Source organism: Pyxicephalus adspersus, chromosome 6 (assembly GCF_032062135.1).
Source record: "Pyxicephalus adspersus chromosome 6, UCB_Pads_2.0, whole genome shotgun sequence".
In the NCBI taxonomy this organism is placed as follows: Eukaryota; Metazoa; Chordata; class Amphibia; order Anura; family Pyxicephalidae; genus Pyxicephalus; species Pyxicephalus adspersus.
The window spans coordinates 7,694,363-7,719,711 of record NC_092863.1 but is presented as its reverse complement, the minus strand read 5'-3'; the positions used below and the strand labels follow the sequence as shown (position 1 = coordinate 7,719,711).

The following is a 25,349-nucleotide window of genomic DNA, read 5'->3' as shown; positions in this document are numbered from 1 at the left end:
GCTGTGTTTCTGGGTCTGTATATCTGCTGTGCCCATTATGAGGGGCTCAGTCCATCCCAAAAACACAACCACACTGTTGGTTGTCACTGTATGCTGTGTCCGATTAAGATTAGGCACACCCGTCAGATGATTTTTGTCTGATTATCACCTCAGCGCTAGCGACAAACGACTGCAATACAAGTACAGGGGAGAGAGCGCATCGGGGTGCCGCCATGTTGTCCCCCCCCCCCCAAAAATGCAGAACGGTGCTGTATGTACAGCGCTCGCTCATGCAACTTGTAGTAATTTGCCGTTGGAGAGGATCGTGAAAGATCCTTTCCAACGACAAATGTGTGTACATAGCCTTAGTTATAGGCAGAGGCTTGAGTGTGGAAATATCAGCAGAGGACTCCTCATTCCTGGTGAGCAAAGCAAACTCAATATTTGGCATTTGTCGTTGAATCAAAAAATAAGGGAATTTCCTTTCCTTGTTACAAACTCAAAGATAAGATACGAAGTGGGGAGACATGGACATTAATGAAAAGCTTTTGGGCAATTTTTGGCCTTTATCAATCTTCCCATCATTCAGCAAGAAGTTGTAAATTTGTTCTGCCATTATGTGTCCCTTACTAGCAATGTGAGTGCCATTGCATTCGTCATGACTGTGAAGACCCCGTGCTGGATAAAACCTGAATACCTAACAATGTACGCTACCAATCTGTGGTTGTACCCACATGCAATGGTTCCAAAATCACCAATAACCTTGGCTTTGCAGAAGATTAAATTTGAGCTTACCGCCAGCAGGATTTGTGTGGCGCTGTGTAACACTTCAATATACTGGTACTCAATGGCACATCCGACCACCGATACATAGGAGTGGCTCTCCAGACCGGCCACACCACCTACAGGGGCTTCTTTCCTGACACAGCCAGGTCCATGTTCACTCCACCACGACTGGTGCTGGGACACGTGGAATGTCAGAATGTCGCTGTCCTGTGAATGGGAAACACAACAACCATTTATCTATATCAGTGCCCCAACTTCCTAACAAAAGGCTAGGTCTCTAATTGCTGGTGGTGACCAATCACTGTTGGATGGAATTGTGAACAATGGATAGATTGTGTATGCAATCTGTGGAAGCGAAACCGTAGCAGGTCCAAAAACAATTAAGACATAAACCCTAACTGAATTAGATCTAGTATACTAAAGCACTGTGGGCCTGATTTATTAAAGCTCTCCAAGAATTATTATTACACAGTAACTATATAGCGCTGACATATTACGTAGCGCTTTACAAAGTCATGTCACTAGCTGTCCCTTTAAAGAAGCTCACAATCTAATGTCCCTACCATAGTCATATGTCATTACCACAGTCTAAGGTCAATTTTGGGGGAAGCCAGTTTACCTAACTGCATGTTTTTGGAATGTGGGAGGAAACTGGAGTACGCAGAGGTAACCCACGCAAACATGGGGAGAACCTGCAAACTCCATGCAGATAGAGTTCTGGATGGGATTCAAATCTGGGACCTAACGCTGCAAAGGCCAGAGTGCTAATCACTGAGCCACCGTTCTGCCCAAATGAAGAACCTTTGTGATGCAGTAAACTTCAAATAGATGTGGTCCAGGATTGAAAACATTTGCCAAATATTAGGAAATGATTTTATGATATTAAGAAATGAATTACAGGTTCACCCATGATATTCTATCTTCTCTAGCCTTGGAGAGCTTTGATAAATCAGGCCCTGTGTATAAGCTGCCAGGTTTTTTTTTTTAAAATGAAAAGCTTTTTTTAATTTTTTTTTATCTATTGGTACATTTCAGTGTTGATGGAACCCCGCAGCCTGTCTATATGTTTGGGTGGGGAGGTTCCTGATAGTAATAACAGTGGACTACGCCTGTGCAATGTGCATTGACATAGCTGCCTATAGACAAAGTTGGACTGGGTGCAGAAGCAGAGAATTGTCAACTCAGAACAGGAAGTGCCTGAACATGAACATTCAAGGTAGACACCATGCATGATTTTATTAAAAGCTGCAAATTAGAATTTTTGAATCATATTACCATGAGATTTTAGTTATAGGGTTTACAGCTGCGTTATAGAATGCCAGTGACAAAACTTCAAAGTATCATACACAGTAATGTGACAGATGGACATGGACTGTTGACTGATGGGGCCGTCGTTGTGGAGGAAGCAGGCTACAGCTTGGTATGTGACACCCAGCATATATGTACACTGAACAGGTGATGACACGTATGTGTTAAGTGTGTTCTTCTACTGTAATCTATCCAATAGGGATCACAGCAGGGGCTTGTGTATGAAAGGTCATCCAACTGTACTGATCTAATTATCGCACAGCACTTCATAATAACTATACCTCGGCTCATTCATAATTGATAAAGGAAAATCATGAGATCATGTCAAGCATGACATAATTACACTGCTGTGCCTAAGGCTGAACTCCGCGTTTGCCTTTTGCTTCGCACCGTTGTACAGTCTAAACCTTTTCCATTGACTTTACTAGAGATCTCACAGGAGTGGTAAAAACGTTTGCTAAAATCTCCCAAATGACATCATACATGGGATGAATTTCCGGTTCAATCAGTTCATCAAATCAACAATATATTGATTCTGAATCTCTGATCAATATTTACTACAATATATGTGGAGCTGACAATTCTGTAAATTTCCATACAAGTGTTTGATGGGTTTTTATGTCCTCTTGAATAAATTTTTTGAGCATCCACACATTTTATATCTTATTGCTCCACTTTTCAGCTTTTGGGCTGTATTTCAGCTGCAGCGTGTTTGAATAATTTTCCAACAATGATTGAAATATTTATTGCATCAGTGGATCTAAATAAACAAAACAATGCTGCAGAATCTGAGATGAGCTGTCCAATGCTCATCCTGTGTTGTGGGTGGGATGTATATGGTGAACTTTTTTACCCCAATCTTGATATACCACAAACTTCCTATGGCACCTTGTGGTGTCTGCAGGTACCAATACAATAAAATGAATAAATCAATGCTTAAAGTGCCCAGAGAGGCTCCCATTCCTAAAGGATGCAATGCAGAGACATCACAGCTCTAACAGGTCCCCCAACACCTTATAATCTGCTGCTAATGTCACTAGCAGGCAATGAGGTGTCTCCTGTAATAAATTATTAAATAGTGGGGTCAGAGATCAGTGGTAGCAAAAGTCAGCGCCTTTGTAATGTGCTTCTAGCATCTGGGAGCAGAAAATGATTGACAGGCCAATAAAGCATCTGCCATGTATAGTATTAGATTGACCTTTTATTTCTTTCACGCTGTGATGTGTGCTGTTTAGTGTATGAAGCGCTCAGTGTCTTACCTTAGACAAATCACCCACTTCCAGGTAAAAGCAGATAAGAAATACATTCCAGGTCACCCATACAGCAGCCCAGATGGCATACTGGAAAAAACAGAGAGGAGAGAAGAGATTAGCATATGTAAAATTATGACACAAAAATTACCATCTATAAAGAGGCCCTGTCACCAATGCAAAAATGCAGGGAAATGCACAGAAAAATCAATTATTTAAATGAATACTTGCAATATTGAAATCAATGTGCCCAGCAAGTCAATTGATTGTCCATCTGAATGTGTCAACTTTTTGTGCTGATCCAGCTATAGATAATATATAAAGGGAATATTACAGGGCAGGGTCGCTGAGTCTGCTGGAGCTGCTGATTTCACATCCAATATGGCAGCACTCAGGAGCAGACTCAAGGCTCTTGAAAGTCCACAAATGAGATTTTTAGAGGTAAATAAAATGTATTAAATATAATAAATAAACACAAAACTTATGGAAATTGTTTAGTGGAAATGTGTGGTCTTGGTCCGGCACCACAACCTGTGAGAGCTTGGTATGTATTTATTTATGTTGTGTAGTGATTGCTGGATATGGGAGCTCCATCCATAGGTTTGGGTATGATAAAGACCAGCACTGCTACTGTGTCTCTTCCCCTAAAAAAAAATCAGAGTGACGAGACTATGGCTGTCTATTTTGTAAGTAGCCATACATTGACGGGGTGGAGATACAGCACCAGAACCGGTGTCTATCATACAAGCTATGCTTGCATGGTGAAGGATCTGCATGGCACCGCAAAACTTAAGTCACATGCAATTGCTACACAGGCCATTATAAAAAGAAGGCAAAGATTAAATGACTGCAGAGTACATAGAGACAACCCCATAAAACACTATCAGTGGTGCCCACATATGGCTGCTACGTTGGTAAAAAAAAAAATTCCTCTTCCCAGGTCGCTTACATTAAAAGAATTTTAGCTAACATGATGATGATTCTTTTCTGCGTCAACCCTGTACAGATATAGCACAAACTATGAAAGGATGCTGAGCGATGAAATCTACCTCTTCCGGAAAAACTTCTGGAATAAAGCACCGAGCCAGTCACATGAGCAATAGGCCAGCATAATCTATCCAGAGCTGAATATTATTGACCTCTTCATTATCCTAATTGAATGAGATGTTATATTTTGTTGGTATTTAACCAATCAGATTGCAGCAGGTGCGTGTGATGTCTAACACATGGAGATGGGCAGCCTGTGGAGTCTCCATGCAGAAAGGACAAGACAACCGGCCCATCTTGGTGGAGCAGAACCCACCCCCCGAGCCGCTAATTCATTAAAAGAGATTGTTTGTCTGCAGAGAAGCCGAATTCCCCATAATGTATTCTGAAAATAAAAAATGAAAGCGTGAAACTAATTCATTTTAATCCTCTTTTATTAGCTGCAGCATGGAAAAACACATAATTGTTCTGTTCTTCAGAAAAGCTGCTTTGGCTGCTCGGAGGAATACTTAACCAAATAAAAGGAAGCTTTAAACAGATTTGACTAGATCTTAGTGTCACGACCCTGCACCGTTTTCATACAGAATTTTGTAAATAAACAATGCATTTTACATTACAAGACTTGTTGTTCTCTGACAATGACAATTGTATTAGGAGGTGACGCATGTGTAATTCAATTTATTCATTGGAATAAAGGCCAGCGCCACCCAAGATGAATTCTGTTGTAGGCTGGTACCAGTGAGTGAAACTGCTTGTTTCTTCTAACACCTGTGTGCGCCTATGGTAGTGCTCCTTGATCTTTTTAACATGGAAGAACCCTTGAAATAATTTTCAGGTCTTCATGAAACCCCTTCTATAATTACTATATCCACAGAGTAGACTAATGTGGTGGTCAGTGGGAAGAATGCCTCTTACGTTGCTAGTAAGTGGGAAGAATGTCACCCTTACATATGGCTAGAAATATCATTGGTCCTGTATCACTGTCTGTATTAGTCTGTCATTTGCAACCCCTATTTAAAGTACAGCGCTGCGTAAAATGTTGGCGCTATATAAATCCTGTTTATTAACCTCCCAACCGTTAAGCCCGTACTTTTCCGTGCAAAAAAAAAGGTGCAATTATCGATAACCCCGTACTTTTCTCACTATATTAAAATCTCACTTACCTGGTCCCGCTGTGCTCATCCAGCGATATAAGCTGGGCAATTGATTTTAAAATGAACCTTAATCAACATTAGAGCCTAAGGGTTTCCATTTAGTTCTATATTTTTGATCATCAATTCCGTTTTGATAATATTTTCACACAACATTTTAGCAGAATGAAAACTGATAGGGCAAGAATGGCAGTTGGTGACAAATTCCATTAACCACCATCTCCATGTCCAGCGAGGGTTCTTTACTCAATGCAGTTGATGTAGTTTTGATAGATCTTGGAAAAACTGAATCTGATGGGGCACAAAAGAAGATTTTCTGTGTAAGCATCTTGTGGTTTACATCTTTTAGATTGGAAGCTCAAATGAGCTGGGTTCCCCTCTACTGCTATAGTTTGTTCAGTTTTCCATCTGCAGCTCCTATTTATTGGACAGCGCTGCATAATATGTTGGCTCTTTATAAATAAAAGATAATGATAACATTTGGCAGCACTGTTAATAGAGCAATGGTTCACTTTAACTGCGGTTGTTTAATAAAGGGAATATAACTCTTACTAGGTTGGCGAAATAAAGCAACCAAACTAATCACAGCTGCTTTATTTCCCGGAATTCTTTGTCGTTGTACACATCATGTTCTTTCTGTGTCTCTATCACAAGCCAGCTTGAGCTGAACACTTACCGCAATGACATAGCGTGGCCTGTACTGTAAGGTGCCGAATAGGCCTAAGATGATGGCGATGATATGTAGAAAATTGGCCAAAATTGGAGCCCATTGATAGCCCAAGAAGTCAAAGACTTGGCGCTCTAGTGCTGCTATCTGTATGGAGAAAAGAGAAGGAGGGGAAGAGAAAAGGAAAATTTTAGGAAGCAGAATATAAATAAATCACATGTTTCATTTATACTATCTTATGCTGGTATTAAGCAGCACTGGGCACACAGTGTGCAGCTTTGGTATTGCCATGCTTACAATTTAAAGGACTCTGTGACTAAGTTTTAGATAAAATACCCGGCGCCCTCACCTCTCACCTTCCTACATACCCTTTTATGTTGCTATCATAGGAGGAGTGACAGCTCTGTGCGGCTGCTAGAATCATATCCAATATGGAGAGACTCAGAACTTTTAGATGTCTACACCAGAGAGGCTTTAAAAGTAGAAACGTGTATAAAATAGGTTAAATGCGCATATAATCCTATGGGAAGACTATTGTTAAAAAGACAAGGTCTGACGACATGAACCTGTAATATACATAATACAGATAATAAAGTAACACGTTTGGTGGTCTGTGATCTATCAGTGCAATTATCCGCACGGGGACTTTTGCATTGGTTGCAGGCATTATGGCAATTCACGGGGCTTCCAAGGGTGGTTGGTGGTATGGCAAAGTAATGAATGCTGCCAATACACCTGTTAACCTACCAATTCAATGTACACAAGTAGGGTTGTGTGAATGATTGATCGAGCAGCCTTTGTAGCCCTGTGATTCACCCCATCCCCAATGCAAAGGCTTGAAAGGGCACAGGTACTGACCCCTAATTAATAAATTGATTGGACCTGTCAATCAGGCATAAAATTAGCAGCAGATATGCAACCGAGGCCTTATAGATCTTCACATCCTTCCCAGGGTATTGATCCCTGATTCTTTTAGTCATATTAAGGAGCTGGGAGGTGTTATTTGCAGAAGTGACAATGGCTGCCTATACAATTATAATAATTCAGGATTAAAAGGCTGCTTTTTTGCATTAGCTTAGCTGCCATTGTTTGGTGTTATGAATATTTGTGGTGGGAGACTTGTACTAAGATCTATTCCTTAGAACTGCTGGAGGGATGAGCAGAAAAGGACAGAGGGGGTTGGGTGGTGGAAGGGATGGTTGGAAGCCCTGTTGTAATTTTATTGGTTTCTGTGGGTTAATATAGGTGTGAAATTGTTTGTATAGGAGAGGTGCCTGGGGACACGCCGGCTGTCCTCATTATCGAGTTTACCCTTGCTCAGCACCGAGGGGCCTTTGGCCACTGTACAGCAATTACGGTCGGTGCAGCAATACTCTTGGGAGCTGGCTTGCTATCCAGGCCTCTCCTCTCGCATGATGGATATTCCTGTCCACTTTCTTTGTGAGGAATCCATCATTCTGTCTCTGTGGCCCTTGCTCCTGATACCAAGTGGATTCATCACACCGCCCTTTCAACATGCATTCTCTGCGACAACCCTCCAGGGTCACCCCGGTGAAGATGAGACAGGCTTGGCACTGCCAACAACACTTGCTACAGATCCGATTTGCATGCAAATAATCCTGGAGGATAGCATGAGAAAGAGAAGGAAGAGAATCCTACCTGCACACTTTTCTGCATGCACCGCGGCCTACCTGCCACCTCACCATGTTTGTTTTAATTGCTTTACCCCCTGCTGGGGTTGCTATGGCAATCTTCCTTGGGGTCCTGCAATTTGTGATATATTTCCCAGCATCCATTGCATGCAAGCAAAGGTCACCATTGAAGAATGCCTAAAGTCAATTTTCCATTTAACCCCTAACAGTATGGCTGGAGCTCTGTGAGAAATAGTGGATAGGGGGTATTTGCTTCAGCAAGGCAAATAAATTGCCCTGCAACACGTTTTATCTTCTAAATCGATTTGCAATTACTGGATCACTGTTTGGTGGGCTTTTAGGAATAGGCCAATGCCATCCATGTCTGGAGAAGCCCGGATACCTTTGGCCTAGGAGGCAAACACAACCAAGTAAAAATTTCATGGTAGAGGCACCTAAGTAAAGTGCAACACCTAATGTATGGCACGCTGCCCCAGTGATCCTTGATACATGACAACCATTCATAACATCTCAGAGGTGCAATGGAAGTCTGGAAAGACTCACCTCTGCAAAATATCATAAGTCTGAACAAGAACAGGGTTCTCCCTAGCCCCTTTTCTCTGGGCGCAGCACCCAGCACTTTTCAGTAATCACCTGGCTGTTTTTGGGCGATTACTAAAGAGTTGTATCACGATACAGGAGCTGCCACCCGCCTACAACTTCTTCCCATCCAGCTTAAAAAAAGTTCTGGGTTAAACACTGAAGAAGTTATAAAATACCAAGCATGCGTCACTGACTCTGCTGCACCATATAAAAGTCCCTCCCTATCTCTAATTCCTTGTGAACAATCCCCCCAGGACCAATCCACCCAAAAGTTATATTCAAGTTATGGTTTAATTTTGTAAGGCTGAACCGTTTATCGTGCTCCATTATATCATAATGGGGGGCAGGGAGAACCCCGGGGTCTGTGAAGCTTCTGGCTGTGAAGTTTTTAATCCTTCCGCTCCTCCTGTTGCATTCTTTATCCTATACAATAAAGTAACGATCCGGATGGGAAAGCTGGGGCCCTTTGTAATGGCATTGGTTGGAAACTGGACAATACAAACAAGCACTGCTTTTGGCATTGAAGCAAGTGATCACACTGGAGCCCTCATCACACGCATGGCTTCAAGACATTTTAGAGCTGCCCCGACTCTCTGGAATGGTCTTCCTTGTCCTATTTGGCTTGCTCCTACTTTCTTCTGTCTTTTAAAACCCTCACTACTGCCCACCAATCCATATCCCCCTCCTATTGTGTGTTACTTCCCCACCTCTTAGATTGTCAGCTCTTCGGGGCAGGATCGCCTGTGCCACTGTCTGTATCTGTCTGTCATTTGCAACCCCTATTTAACGTACAGTGCTGCGTAAACATATTGGCCCTTTATAAATACTGTTTAATAATAATAATGATGTGCTGAATGACAACCATGGTTTCATTTCATGACCCAGTACATTCAAAAGTAAAGCCTGGAGGTCTCAGTCAGTGGTTGGGACTCCAGCAATAAAACCTTTCCAGTTTTTTAGTCCTGCTGTCCTCCCTATGCTATACAATGTTGTTAAAAATCCAACATGGGGCATAGGAACTCCTTGGAATGTATGCAGACCCGTGACTTATTTTTCCATCGTCTATCCTTTGTGACCTTTATAATTGACCCCAGCTTATGTTTATCCATTAGGGATATTGAATTGCAAGCTCCGCTTGGCAGGGACTGTTTTGCAAGCTTCTGTTTCCTGCAAAAAAAATATTACCCTGTATAAATAAAAGATAGCGATAGTAAAATGTCTCAGGCGTAAAAAGCTCTTGTTTCTCCTCCCGCAGGAGAGGTCACCTTTGCTAGACGAGGAGAGAAGGTGTAAAAAATGATGGCAGGCTGATGAGCAGGGCAGCTTTTCATGTATGGTCATGGCCTGGATGACGGGTCAGCAGTAAATGCAGTAAGGGGTAGGGATGAATTAATAAAGTCTGAGTGCAGTTATATTTTACAGCCAGGAAGAAGGGGGACATACCTAGACATATATCTTCCATACTGACTCTGTTATTTAATGTCTGCCAAACAAGAACCCTGCTAGGCACTTTATGCATTATAATAATCTAACCTTTACAGTTGTAAAAGTCATAAACCTATAGTGCAGCCTTTTCAACATGGAGGAACCCTTGACATACCTTTCAGGCCTCCAAGGAACCCCCTCCTATAATTACTATATCCACAAATCCCAGTATAGTAGCCTGGTGGTCGGTGGATGAATGCCTCTTCCATTGCTGGTCAATAGGAAGAATGTCACCCTTACAGATAGTCAAAAAGATCATTGGTGTCACTTAAACTTGGGGCCAGTCATTGGGGGTCACCTAAACTGACTTGAAAGGCATTAACTGCTCTTTGTTAAAGGAGCCCCCAGCAATCTCTGGAGGAACCCTGGTTAGGGAACATTGCTATAGAGGAATAAAGCCTACCTAAACTCACAATTTTCACTTTACACAGAAGGGTAGACAACCCTTTTATGTAAAGTTAAAATTCTGTGTGTTTGTTTTAAGTGCAACACCTTTTTTAAAAAAAACAAACAAAAAAAAAACAAAAAAAAAAGGTGAAGCACGGCCCCCTAATTCTCAATTGCCTAGGCGGTCGGGAATGAATGTGAGCGCAAAGCCTCCTGGGATACCTACGTCACCCATCCTGGAAAGCTCTTGGGCACTCCCTCGCATTCCCGAGCATCTTGGGCATGCGCAGAAGGAGCCTTTTTGTGCAAAAAGAAAATTTGGCTGATCTCACGCATGCGCAGTGAGATTGGCAAATTTGTTTTCATTCTATGTCACCGGGGTCTGTGAAGCTTCTGGCTGTGAAGTTTTTAATCCTTCCGCTCCTCCTGTTGCATTCTTTATCCTATACAATAAAGTAACGATCCGGATGGGAAAGCTGGGGCCCTTTGTAATGGCATTGGTTGGAAACTGGACAATACAAACAAGCACTGCTTTTGGCATTGAAGCAAGTGATCACACTGGAGCCCTCATCACACGCATGGCTTCAAGACATTTTAGAGCTGCCCCGACTCTCTGGAATGGTCTTCCTTGTCCTATTTGGCTTGCTCCTACTTTCTTCTGTCTTTTAAAACCCTCACTACTGCCCACCAATCCATATCCCCCTCCTATTGTGTGTTACTTCCCCACCTCTTAGATTGTCAGCTCTTCGGGGCAGGATCGCCTGTGCCACTGTCTGTATCTGTCTGTCATTTGCAACCCCTATTTAACGTACAGTGCTGCGTAAACATATTGGCCCTTTATAAATACTGTTTAATAATAATAATGATGTGCTGAATGACAACCATGGTTTCATTTCATGACCCAGTACATTCAAAAGTAAAGCCTGGAGGTCTCAGTCAGTGGTTGGGACTCCAGCAATAAAACCTTTCCAGTTTTTTAGTCCTGCTGTCCTCCCTATGCTATACAATGTTGTTAAAAATCCAACATGGGGCATAGGAACTCCTTGGAATGTATGCAGACCCGTGACTTATTTTTCCATCGTCTATCCTTTGTGACCTTTATAATTGACCCCAGCTTATGTTTATCCATTAGGGATATTGAATTGCAAGCTCCGCTTGGCAGGGACTGTTTTGCAAGCTTCTGTTTCCTGCAAAAAAAATATTACCCTGTATAAATAAAAGATAGCGATAGTAAAATGTCTCAGGCGTAAAAAGCTCTTGTTTCTCCTCCCGCAGGAGAGGTCACCTTTGCTAGACGAGGAGAGAAGGTGTAAAAAATGATGGCAGGCTGATGAGCAGGGCAGCTTTTCATGTATGGTCATGGCCTGGATGACGGGTCAGCAGTAAATGCAGTAAGGGGTAGGGATGAATTAATAAAGTCTGAGTGCAGTTATATTTTACAGCCAGGAAGAAGGGGGACATACCTAGACATATATCTTCCATACTGACTCTGTTATTTAATGTCTGCCAAACAAGAACCCTGCTAAGCACTTTATGCATTATAATAATCTAACCTTTACAGTTGTAAAAGTCATAAACCTATAGTGCAGCCTTTTCAACATGGAGGAACCCTTGACATACCTTTCAGGTCTCCAAGAAACCCCCTCCTATAATTACTATATCCACAAATCCCAGTATAGTAGCCTGGTGGTCGGTGGATGAATGCCTCTTCCATTGCTGGTCAATAGGAAGAATGTCACCCTTACAGATAGTCAAAAAGATCATTGGTGTCACTTAAACTTGGGGCCAGTCATTGGGGGTCACCTAAACTGACTTGAAAGGCATTAACTGCTCTTTGTTAAAGGAGCCCCCAGCAATCTCTGGAGGAACCCTGGTTAGGGAACATTGCTATAGAGGAATAAAGCCTACCTAAACTCACAATTTTCACTTTACACAGAAGGGTAGACAACCCTTTTATGTAAAGTTAAAATTCTGTGTGTTTGTTTTAAGTGCAACACCTTTTTTAAAAAAAACAAACAAAAAAAAAACAAAAAAAAAAGGTGAAGCACGGCCCCCTAATTCTCAATTGCCTAGGCGGTCGGGAATGAATGTGAGCGCAAAGCCTCCTGGGATACCTACGTCACCCATCCTGGAAAGCTCTTGGGCACTCCCTCGCATTCCCGAGCATCTTGGGCATGCGCAGAAGGAGCCTTTTTGTGCAAAAAGAAAATTTGGCTGATCTCACGCATGCGCAGTGAGATTGGCAAATTTGTTTTCATTCTATGTCACCTGATTATGCGCCTGGGTCAGGTGACGTAGGAAGAATAGGAAGAAAAAGAGAAGATGGGGGCACACGGAGCACCGGCTCCGGGACGAAAGCCAGGACGACGTGGGACCCAATGCGGGACACCCCTGGAGCAATCAGACTGCCCTGCGAGGTTGAAGGTAAGTGCTTTTTTGTTGCCGTTTTGGGTTTAGTTCCTCTTTAAAACATGAGAGCTATGTGTGGGTCCTCCTTACCTTATGTATGACCTGTGTATGGTAATTGTTCTGTTTCTGCATGACTTGTATGTGGCTACTCCTTCTCCCATGTGGCCACCGTTCCTCCTCTACAAAAGCATGTGTGGGCCACACTTTTTTTGTACTTTATAAACCCTGCATGACTTGTATGTGACCAATTCTCCTCTATATCAGTGGTTGCCAACCTTTCGGACCCTCTACAGACCACGACATTCACAATTTTGCCAACCTTTCGGACCCTTACAGACCACTATATTCACAACTTTAAATCCTGTGCATGCGCAGGGAGCCGTGTGTCACTCAAGGAGGAAGAAACTTCACCCATACGGAGGACATGATCATTGGGGGTCCTTCTCCTGACCTCACTTATGTATGGACACAACTTTTGTTGTGTCCACAGCCCTGCGCTTCTGTCCCCCCAGGATGCTTAGCAAGCAGGCCTGAGCCTGCGATGGGATACGGGGTCACACCGGCCAGGTACATTTTCTCGTGGAACACCAAACTTTTTCTCGCAGACCACCGGTTGGCGAGTGCTACTCTATATGACCTATTTGCCACCACTCCTCATCCCCTGCACAATCTGCTTGTGGCCTCCTCTAAATGGCCGCTGTATGTCCATTCCTTCTTGGATTTTGGGAAAATCTGAATAAGAATAAAGTTCCCCTTCCATGATCCCGTAGGAACTTCTACCTGTAATAATTCTAACAATGCACTATTCAAGCAGAGACAGACACAGAACATTAGCAATGACTAGAAATGTTTTTTTAAAGTTGGAGTAGACACAGACACAAAACTAAAGACTGGAGTCTGGTATCTTTCCGTATCATTAACTTTCATCATCAGAGAGAAAAGAAAGTCATATTTTATTTAGCAATCTAAACAGCTGCACCGTTAGAGCGATAGAAAAGTAATTTATTCTAAGTAAAATAAGAAAATGGATTTCAATGTTCACATACAGAGATGTTTAGCGAACGCTGTGCCGGTGGGAGTTTCCCCGCTGAATGCGACGCTATCATCTGTTCCAGCGTCTTGTTACATTTGGCAACAGAAGCTCAGCCACTGCAAATTTGGCCGATATGCAGCATGAAGGGGTCAATAAACCTGATAAACCGGGTAACAATGAAAGCTGAAATCCAAGGCTGATATATAAACATCATTTGATCCAGGAGGGGCAGGCGTGATCTAAACATCAGATGCTATATCTTTTTTTTTACAAACTGATCAATAACAGGGGGCCTGCAGCGTCAGAAATAGTCTACGAGGAGCTTTGGTTGGTTCTTTGGGATTTTTAGGACAAAAAGTAAAAATAATTGGGAGCCCATTATTCCAGTGTCATTATTCCTGCACAACTCCCATGAATGTCCTCCACATTCACCCCAATGGCTATTAGATTACATGATCGGCCCTTTTATGACCAGCTAGTTCATGGTTGAGCTGATAAATAAACAGATTTACCACTATTGCCCATTTAAAAAATGGCATTCAGCATAATGGACACTTATATGTTTTGGTGAATTTGATCCAAGCCCTGATGGCCTTCATACAAAATCTGATCATCCTGAATTTGGCATTATAAGTGGCCATTAGATTTCCAAAGAAGTGTTGATCTGCTTTCCAATGTCTCTTTATAAATAAGTTGGACAAACGTGTGGTAATTTGCAGTCAATTTACACCACCGCCAGCCGTCGAGTTTGGACAATAAATTGATAGAATCAGTAAAAAATGATTGAAAAATGGAAATACCAATGGCAATTTCTTCGAATGCACTCAATTTTTGCACCGTGGTAAAAAGAACCCAGATGATATGCTGCTTTGCTTGCTGGGGCTTTACAACCCGTGTGGTTTTAGCGCAGCGGACAGATGTCAATGCAGACGCCGGAGGTGGTGTGTATACTGAGACGCACAAAACAGTTCCCCATGGTAAAACAAAGCATCAAACCAGCTCATTGTCTGTGCACATTTCCAACCTGGAGCAGTAAAAGCCTGGGGGAAATCCTCTGTCATGCAAGACTGTTAGACAAAGCCGCAGCACGTGCTGAGCGCCAGACTGAGCCGGGTAATTAAAGAGCTTCTGTAAGCAGGCCCCAAATAACCCCATCCACCAATGCATGGAGGGTTTTTAGGAGCTTGAGCATCCAGGCCTCCAGCATGGAAGATGACCTTGTCGCATGTGATGCATTATTGTTGTCTATTTTCATTTGTCTTTTATATGCAAGAGCCAATTTCTCATCCAAAGATGGCTGACATTGCATGGCTCATCTCACACAATGACACACCTGACCCAAAGCCAACTTAATTTCCCAAAACTAAGCCAACTGTCCCCCTTCAGCGCTTCTTGGCCAGCTTGTCCTCTTTTTCCTCCTAATATATTTCCTACTTCACCTTCTCTCTGCAAAGATAGCTGATTATTGGATTTTGTCATCTCAAACCAATACTTAGGCTGCATACACACGTGAAATAATTGTAGTTGGAAACGAATGATCCATAAAAGATTGTTCGATAATTTTTAACATAAAAAGAGCACAATGACTGATCAATGACGCTGACGAATGAGGAATCTCACTGGAAACAAAGGACCATTCCGACGGTGTGACGATTGTTCGTAATCTATTGTGTGTACGGCCGTTCAGTGATCGTGGATTGTTCTGTAATACAAATTCTCCTTTACATGTGACTTCCTGCATCATTTAAATGATCGTTGAAATGAATGTTCCTAGTGTGTACATTATTGGTGGATTTTATTTGAACGATCGTATTGTTACAGCATGTAACATTGTGCACAATACAATCGTTCAAAATAATCATGGATCGTTCGTTTAGAAACGATAATTATTGCACATGTGTACCTAGCCTAAACTATAGTGTGCAAAAGTTTGACAACGGCAGGAAGAGCAGCAGATATCTCAGAGGTAAGGATTGCAATGAGATGAGCAGGTGGTGAGCGCATGAGATAACACCCAACAGATCCTGGTATGTCTGTAATCTGCTCACAGGGTGTGCTGGGTACCTGTTCCTCGCACCCCTCCTCCCCTCCTTATAACACCTTTGCCCCATGCACAGATCTCTACAAATCCTATTACATAAAGCTAAGCCCTGGGAAATGAGAACGGCCTTATACCGATGGAAAATTAAAACTCATTACACATGTATAGGTCTTCAGTTTCCCTGACTTTGCCTGCCCCACATTCCAAGGCACACAAAGACTTCTTGTCAGCGTCCATAACTATGTACAAGGGGAAGGTGACAATGGCAGGCACAGAGTTATGTCATTCTAATCATTCAGATTCTATCAATCAGCATGCTTCATATTAGTAAGCCAATATTGGGGGACACCGGACTGGAGCTGCGTATATGAATCAAGGAGTCTTGAGGTTTTTCTCTGCTGATCAGTGGAACTCAGATAAGAAAAGCCTAAAGGCCCTGTGTGCTTTACAATAAAGTGCAATCATCCTAACCAAACTTACCCCAACATCCATCCCTTGGCCTGGCTTGTGGAAATGTTCCTCCTTATACCAGCTGTGATGTATAAAAGTCTGTCTATGAAATGAGACTAATACAGTTACATAGTAAGTCAGGTTGAAAAAAGACATAAGTACATGAAGTTCAAACACTAGTAAAAATATCCTAGATATAAAACCCAATGGACATCCAGAGGAAGGCAAAAAAAAAAACCCTGGTACAATTTGCACAAACAGGGGAAAACAATTCCTTCCTATTTGCAAGAAGTAATCCGATGTTCCCTGGATCAACATTCTCTGTTATCTTTACTTTAAAGTTTTAATACCCAGATATATTCTGTGCTTCTAGAAATCATCCAGCTTTTTCTTAAAGCAATCTATAGAACTTGCTGAAACTGAGGAAGCCGATTTCACATTTTACAGTGAAGAATCCCTTCCTCATCTAGAGATTAAAGCTACGTACACACTTCTAATTATTATCGTTGGTAAACGAACGATCCTGCACGATATCTGCGAACGATCGTATAGCACCGATCCTGTACATACAGATAACGACACAATCGTTCGTAGATATTGTACACACAATAGATGCGATCGTTTGAACGATACAGGAAGTTACGTGCACCACAGGAACGTTCGTTCATCACGCATGCTCAGACCATGGATGATCAATGAACGAACGTACACACGAACGATGGTCAACGATCGTCGTCCAATCCGATCCGCCGGTCCGGTCGTTCATTTCCAACGACTTTCCTCGGCGTCGTTGGTTACTTTTTTTACGAACGATTTTTGCCCAATCGATCGTTCGTCGTTCATTTTGAACGATAAAAATTGGAAGTGTGTACGCAGCTTAAGACTAATATAAGAAATGACTGATTTATTGATATGACAATTCTAATGTTTGTTCCCTTTAATATTCTCTCCATTCATGATGAAGCACCAATGACGTTTTATTTTACAATGGTGGGGAGCAGATCAGATGTTTTTTCTTTCTGCACCTATTAACACGAAGCCTGTTCCTTTAATCACCGATTTCAATTTAGAGAAAATAAATAATCCCAGGCTTCCAAATCTAAATAATATGAAGAATGTTCCAGCGTAGTAATATGATGAGGAGGAGAATTGTCCTGATGAAGAATGAAACTGATTTCCACATTTCTGCGTCTTTTCCTGACTCTTTCTCCCAGCTTTGTCTTCCTTATAATATTGTTGGGTAACCGTTTTGCCTTCTGGAACCCATTCTGCCAAAATTCCCCCCTTCCTGTCACAAAACACGCTGAGCATGGCTGTAAATTTGGACTTTTTTGATTCTTGGTGATGAAGGTGTTTCCAGTGACTGTGCTTTTGTTTTAGGATCATGCTGGAAGATCCAGGTTTCCTCACAAGTGATGATGCAGAAAGTCAGCCCAAATTGCCTTGCAACTCTCTTTTTGCTCTGGTGTGAAATTTTACTAAAAATATCAAATGGAAACATTGCTCAACTTTTATACGCAATTGAGAGGAACACAACGGCATTAAACGGTGACCGACAAGAAAACAGCAGAGAGTGCCGGCGTTTGTCCTGCATGTTTGGAGAAGTTTACACATTCATGGAGAGAGATCAGAATCATCTGACTGCTTTGTATAACAGATAGAAACAAAGATATTATTTCATAGACAGATCTCGTATGCGCGGGAAATGGTCCGGTGGACGTCTATAACCTATGGAAGTGATTATCATGTGAGCTCTCAAATTTTGGGACTTCATATTTGGCTTATATAAAGTTACAATGTCAAAAAATAAAATGTAAAACATTTCTTTATTGCCAAGATAAATCAATGTTGTCTTATATACATAAATTCTTCCCGTGTTCGATAAATCTCCACCAATATGGCAGGTAATTGAAACACAAGTGGGTTGATGACAAGAAGTTTACTCCACTAGGAAGTGTAGAGGTAGCACTCCTGTCTTTGCAGCGCTAGGTCCAAGGTTTGAATCTCGGCCAAGACATTATCTGCATGGAGTTTGCATGTTCTCCCCGTGTCTGTGTGGGTTTTCTCCGGGTACTCCGGTTTCCTCCCACATCCCAAAAACATGCCGTTAGGTTAATTGGCTTTCCCTCAAAAAACTGACCTTAGACTACATTAATGACATATGACTATAGTAGGGACATTAGATCGTGAGCTCCTTTGAGGGACAGTTAGTGACACGACTATCGACTTTGTACAGCGCTGCATTATATGATGGCGCTATATAAATACTGTGTAATATTAATATTAAAGCCTACGTGTTTCACAGTATGGAACGCTGCATCTCAGGGCTTAATCCATACTTCCAATCTAAGCATCAGATCCATCAAGCAATGGCACCGTCCAGATGGGAAAATACTAAATAACTGGCTAGTGATGGTTGGGAAAAGAAATGTGAGAATTATGGACAGAAAATAAATCTGAGCATATGAAAAAGCCGCCTTGAATGCTTTATCACGGTGTGGTTTGCCTGTTTCTGTGTAACGTGCAATAACACCACAGTGATAGGAATGGGCCATAATATGTACCCAAATCTTGCACAGATCACCTGAGAATTTCCAACCTTCAGGAAGGAAACTTCCCATCGTGAAATCTCTGCGATATCAATCTGACTTTATGAATGACAGACGGCAGGCAGGAAGGACGAGGCTACAGCATGCAACATATAGGCCAAATGCCCCTTGCTGGGCAGTCAATCCTACCCAAAAAAAGGCCAACAGTGCAATCTGAATGGATTCCCAGTCTGGGCCTGGAACAGCAGTCAGTCTCCTCCATGACCCCGGTGGTAATATTCAGGTGCCAGACGATATCTGCTGGCCGCACAGACTCCCATAATCCTTTACCCGATCTGCTCAATGTGACCCTAAGCCTTTATTTCTAACTAGAAACGGACCCATGAAGCCAAAATGTCAGGCTGTGTAATAGGACCATCTGTCGGGCCGGAGAAAAGGGGAGGCCGGGACATTTAGGAAAGTGTTGTTATTGCTGCAATCCCACAGGACCCCCTGCAGCAACACAAACAATTTGGGGTCAGTTTAAAGGGCGCCATACGCTTGGTGAGGATGATTTTAAAAACAGCCGAGCCCACCGTGCTGCCTCTATATCCAAAAAGTTCACTTTCTGTGTGGAATGTCCCTTTAGACATAATGAAAGATACAGCAGCAGTGTGTGGTTAGAGGGTGAATCTTTCACTTATATATAGTCAATTAGTTGTATGAAGTTTTCTTTGTGATCAAAATAAAAAGGCTCCTTGTTGCTATAATAAACTTTCATCCAAATATTCCCTCCTCTGCACCCAGGCGGATTCTAGCACAAAAGGGGGCAGCGGTGGAGGAGGGTGAGGATGGGGTTGAGTAAGGATGGGGGTGGGTGAGGATGGGGTTGGGTGGAGGGGTAACAATACTGCACCATGGAAACTGCAATCTATTGCTATACAGGGACTTGGCAGCATTTACATTGGAGCTCCGTTCCCTCCTCTGTACACAGCAATGTGAGAGTAACACAGCTGTGCACAGAGAGAAAACAATCAATGTATGAATGGCAGGGATTACAGCTAATTTATTGCAGCTCCTTACCTGCTTGTGTTCTGCAGATACTGCAGGGGATGCTATAGCCAGTACAAGAAGCTGTGCACAAAATTGTGTAACAATACAACAAGATGCATCAATAAAACTGGAGATTGGATTCTACACAAGAAACGGGCCACGAACCGCACACATTAGGAATTGCAAATGACAGACAGATACAGACACTGACATAGGAGGAGGATAGGACCCTGCCCCAAAGAGCTTACAATCCACTCACAATAATCTGCTAGTTATTTCCTGGCATGGTAACCAATTAGACTGAACTTCCCCCCCTTATACTCACCCCTGCCAGGGCTGACTACTACTCCCTAACTTACCCTAACACATAAAGTGAGCCTGTGTTCATTTACTTCCTATTGGCCCCCTGGGTTCACCAATCAGGAGCCCTCAAAATGCTCTGTACTTCTGAGTACATGTGACACTCCCGTGCCTTCCCACAATGCAGTGCAAGATTGGAAGGAGCATACACAAAGCGTGCAATGTGCCCTGCTCACCGATAGGAAGTGAGATTGGTCACGATAGGTTCTCTTTAAGACATTTGCACACACATGGGCATTGTTACTATATTTTCATTCATTGTTTTTGGAGGGATCACTCAGAGTGAAGTGATTATTATACAAGGTTGGCGCCAACATATTCTACAGCGCTGTATATTAAATATGGGTTGCAAATGACAGACAGATACAGACAGTGACACAGGAGGGGAGGACCCTGCCCTGAAAAGCTTACAATCTAGGAGGTGGAGGAAAGCCATACAATCTCCCTTTGTTTGCTGTATCGGAGGGGGTGGGGGGTCCTACCGCAAACACATGCCTGGGACCCCTGACTTCAGTGAACGGATATGAAATAATTGCTGATTGCTTGCTGGAGGATAAATAGTTAAAATGAAATCTCATTCTTCTCAGGATGCTATGAAGTTCCTACAAGAAAACCTGGAAACCACTGACCTCCCTGGAGTGCCCAACCCTCCCTCCCCCCATCAATCCCAATAATAATGACCACCCAGGTTTGTAGAAGGGGCTGAGCGCCTGCCTGTGCACGTCCCCTGCTGCCTCCCAGTATGCAAACACACCAACCATCCACAAACGGGGATCAGAAATAAATATTTCATGCACTGGAGAGGACCTGTCATCACATAGGTAATATGTCAGTACAACATTTCCAGGTAATAAATACTAATAACACAGAGCACAAGGCCAGGCATTTCTTCTATAGCAAGGTTTCTAATCCAGGGCTCCTCCTGAGGTTCCATTTTGTACCTCTCAGGTCAGTTTAGGTGACACTGATGTTGGGTGACATTCTTCCCACTGACCACCACACTAATATACAGTGTATATAGTAATTATAGAAAGGGGTTCCCTGAGACCTGAAACTTATTTCAAGGGTTTCTCCACAAATAAAAGTTTGTTCAGAGAACTTATGGTGTCTGATTGGATTGATATGCACCATAAGGAACCCCGGGGTCACAATGTTGTACTGCTGTACAATTCAGATTCGCCTGCACAATCTGTATCTCTTGGCACTGATAAAGCCAAAGCCGTAACAGAGTTGACCTCCCAAAGTCAGAGTGAAGCCACGCCCCCTCCCAGTGCCAGGCCCCACCCCCGCGGATGCTGAGCTTTGCTTTTAAATCTTTACTAACCCCAACATGTTACAGATTCCCAGACAAACTCCGTCTACTCGTTATATGTTAAATACATCAAATGCAAAATTTTGCAACTCCTTTTAACGTGAGATTCTAGCTAGAGGAGCCAATTTCTGGAAGGTCCATACACGTATACATATTGTCCAATCATATTATAAAGATCTATAATTTGACCTTTTTAACATGGGGGGACCCTGGAAATAACTTTCAGGTCTTTAATAGAACCCCCGGCTATATTTACTATATCCCCAGCTCACAGTATATTAGCATGGTGGACAGTGGGAAGAATTCTTCTTACATTACTGGCCCGTGGGAAGAATGTCACCCTTACAGATAGCCAAAAAGATCATTGGTGTCCCTTATACTGACCTGAGAGGTGCAAATTGCTCAATGAACCCCCAGCATCCTCTGGAGGAACCCTGGTTGGGAATCCCTGACTGTACAATCAGATTGTAATGTAATGAGATCTTCCGAGATGAATCTGCTGGAATTCTATGAACAAACAACAAGCCTGATTTATTAAATCTCTCCAAGACTGGGATAACCTGGGTAATCCAGAAAACCCAGAATAGATCTGTTCCTAGATTGAAAACATTTTAAAGAAATTCCTTCCAGGTTTGCTGGATCACCCAGGTTCTCCCATGATAGTCTATTTTCTCCAGTATTTTAATAAATCAGAACCAATGAAGGGGAAGCAGATTTTCGTTTTGATTTCACTGCATAATTGTGTTTCTATAAAGATGATCCTCCTGATATTTTGTGACCTAATTAGTTTTCCCAGACACAGACGGATTATTTGCCCCCCCCCCGCTCCATAGTCATTCCTTATATTCTGACACAAAGCGATGCAATCAATTTATCAATCTCGCTGTATGTGGAAAAACATTCCGCTTTTCTACCAATCATACGTGATCACATGATCAATATTTTCCAATCAGATCAATAGAGAAAAGTTTCCTTTGCATGAAGCACTCCTGGTTTATATAGCGCCGCCATATTCCGTAGCGCAGGGTTAGAATGATTGCCAGTCGGATTGAATTTCCAAGGACAGACTCTGGCATTTCCAGCCGCCCCGGGTAACCCCGGTCACTAATCCCATGGAGGTATAAAGTGTCATGGCAGATGGTGAATGTCCAGGAACAAGTTGGGAGGTGTGAATGTTTGTATTCTATGTCTACCTCAGTGACCCCGACCCAAACTTGGATACGCCGGCTATAACCTAATACCTTCCATGTGTTGGCGGCGTGTTCTCCCTGCACCGCATTGCAAGCTCAAGCAGATTGTTCTGCAGATATTGGGGGCTGGGCTTTCAGTATCGGGGTCCAGTTCTGTCTGCTTGGAGTTTGTATGCTCTTCTCTATTGGGGGCGGGTTTGATTGGAATCCATCACTGGTATTGGAACACATGGACCTAGAAGATTCCCACCAGTGAATGTCAGATTCACTGCTTTATAAATAGACTCCATATGTCGATAGCGATTGTGGTACTACAAATCCCAGCATCCTCTGTGATAATCATATCAGGTTGTGCTGTGCCTTGTAGTTCTTCTCATTTCTACAAACAGCTGTTCCTGCTGCAGAACCAGAAGAAGCAAATTGTGTCCCCGGGGGAATCAAATTCCATCGGGGACGCCGGACGGTGGCAAGTCACAGCAGATCCATACACAACAACATGAGAAGAGAAGGACCTGGGGGGTAATAAAAGCTGCTCACAAACATTACAATCCGATTGTATGGAATCCATGGGGAATCTTCTGACGGATTCAATGTTTGATGAACATGAAATCAGGGCAATCATATATATTGATCATCAATCAGGAATGCCCATTCTTTGCCCAATCTATGCCACTCCCCCTGCTATAACCACCAATGACGCAACTCTGTGGCAGAAGCTCTGCATGCCATTGGTCCGCAAAGCAAAGGGGGAGGGCATCAGTTAGGTGAAGAATGGTGATAACTTGGTGAATGGTGGCAGATATTGCCCACTTGTATGCCCATTGACCAATGTATGGCCAGCATGAGAACCTTCCCGACCAATCTGCTCAGTGTCCATCCAATCAGAACGCCCCAGATTTGTACAATCAGATTGTAAGATAAATCAGGTCAGGGATAGATCCCAAGCTCTCGCTTTTTTTTAGGGGAAGACAGCCCCCCAGTAGATGGGAGCCCCCTTCCTATATTGTCTATGTATTCTCTAGGCACAAAGAGGACCTGTCAGATACCCTTATAATAAGTCCTGGGGATATCTATCTGCCCCCCTGGGGAGGTTTGCCCCCTACACTGTGATAGCCTTTGAAAGGAGACCATGAATTACCCCCCCACCCCTCTCCATTGTCCCTTTTAAACTGATATCCGTGAAATTGTCACCAAGCCGGTGAATAAATCAGCAATGTGAACATGGGGGCATAGGGAATGTTAGGGCTCCGATACGCCACACATGGGCGCCTTAAAGTGAAAGCATACGCAGCCCATATAAGGCGATCAAGACTTGGTACTTCGCAGCGCTACACGGCGGTTGTGCTTTACTGCTCCATCTTATTAAGAGTCAGCCCGACACGAATAATACATTTCTGTCATGCAGCTGAAAGCTGAATTTACTTAAGCTGCCTGCTGCAGGCAAGAGCAAGCATTTCCTCAGTCTCTCCTCCAATCCCTGTAACAAAGAGAGAGGATCCAGCAGGGGCTGATCAGTGTCAGACATTTGTGAACACAGACGGTCGGAGACATTGCAAGCTTGGCTGACCCCAAAGTGTTGTCACCTAATAACCTGACCACAGGTGTCCCCATTGGCTGCTATGGCTCTTTTTATAAAATGCCATCTGCCTGGCTGGCACAGCATGCTGCAATCTACAATACACACACAGGCACCCTTTGGCTTCCCATATCACCCCACTGAGTCCATGGAGGTTCCCTGGAATATGAAATAAAAGTGGAATAACCCCCCCCCCCCCATCCCATACCCACCAGGCAGTGAGAGGTCCCTGCTGCCCTGCACCCACCAGCAGTCAGAGAGCCCCTGACCCCCCATGTAGTAGAAGTTGTGATGAGACTCACCAGTTGGACGGTGCAGAGGAGGATGAGGGTGCATCTGCCAGTACAGCATCCCATGGTGCCACCTGGGGGGGGGCACTGCCCAATACGCTGCCTGGCACTAGGAGGGGGCACCAGGGACCATGGTCAGGATGGAGCTCAGCAGATCCTTTGCTCTCACTGTCACAGCACTACTGTCCCCCACCCTCCATCCTCCCTTCTCACCATAGCAAGGAGGAGGGAGGGGCCCCGGGTCCCTCTTAAAGGAGCCGTGTCATGCTAATCACAGACAAAAGAGCCTGACAATGGGGCAATGGGCACTTCAAGGAGAATTTTATTGTTCTGGGGGTAAATCTGGGAATGAGTTTAGAATCACAGCAAATTATCCAATAATTAAATAATCAATGTGTTTTATCATTCAGAAAAAGTCATTTGGGGTCTTCTTATCAATGGGATGGAGGAGCCTGAAATGTTTTATTCTAAATGTTAAAAAATATAATAATTATCATTTTATGTCTGATAATCCCAGAGGAAATCATTACTGTAATGTATAACTGGAGGGTGATTGGGATTAATTCATTATTGTTTGCTGTCCCATATTTTGGAAATATAAATGCTCCCCCTGGTGGCCATATGTATATATATAGGGGGAGAGAGAGAGATGGAGAGAGAGATGGTGAGAGAGAGAGAGAAAGAGAGGAGAGAGAGAGAGATGGAGAGAGAGAGAGAGATGGTGAGAGAGAGAGAGATGGAGAGAGAGGAGAGAGAGATGGTGAGAGAGAGAGAGAGAGAGGAGAGAGATGGTGAGAGAGAGAGAGAAAGGAGAGAGAGAGAGAGGAGAGAGAGAAGAGAGAGAGAGAAAGGAGAGAGAGAGAGAGAGAGAGA

General features: G+C 43.1%; 1 protein-coding gene across 1 annotated transcript in view; it reads right to left on the bottom strand.

The window, feature by feature from the left end:
- Window positions 1-24,682, bottom strand: part of NKAIN4 (sodium/potassium transporting ATPase interacting 4) — a gene marked incomplete in the record, with an annotated part of 38,249 nt that extends 13,567 nt beyond the window's left edge. The window contains 4 exon segments of the mRNA XM_072414413.1: window positions 775-972; window positions 3,333-3,413; window positions 6,138-6,275; window positions 24,489-24,682. Coding sequence (XP_072270514.1) covers window positions 775-972; window positions 3,333-3,413; window positions 6,138-6,275; window positions 24,489-24,542 — 471 coding nt within the window.
- Between the last annotated feature and the right edge of the window lie 667 nt (window positions 24,683-25,349).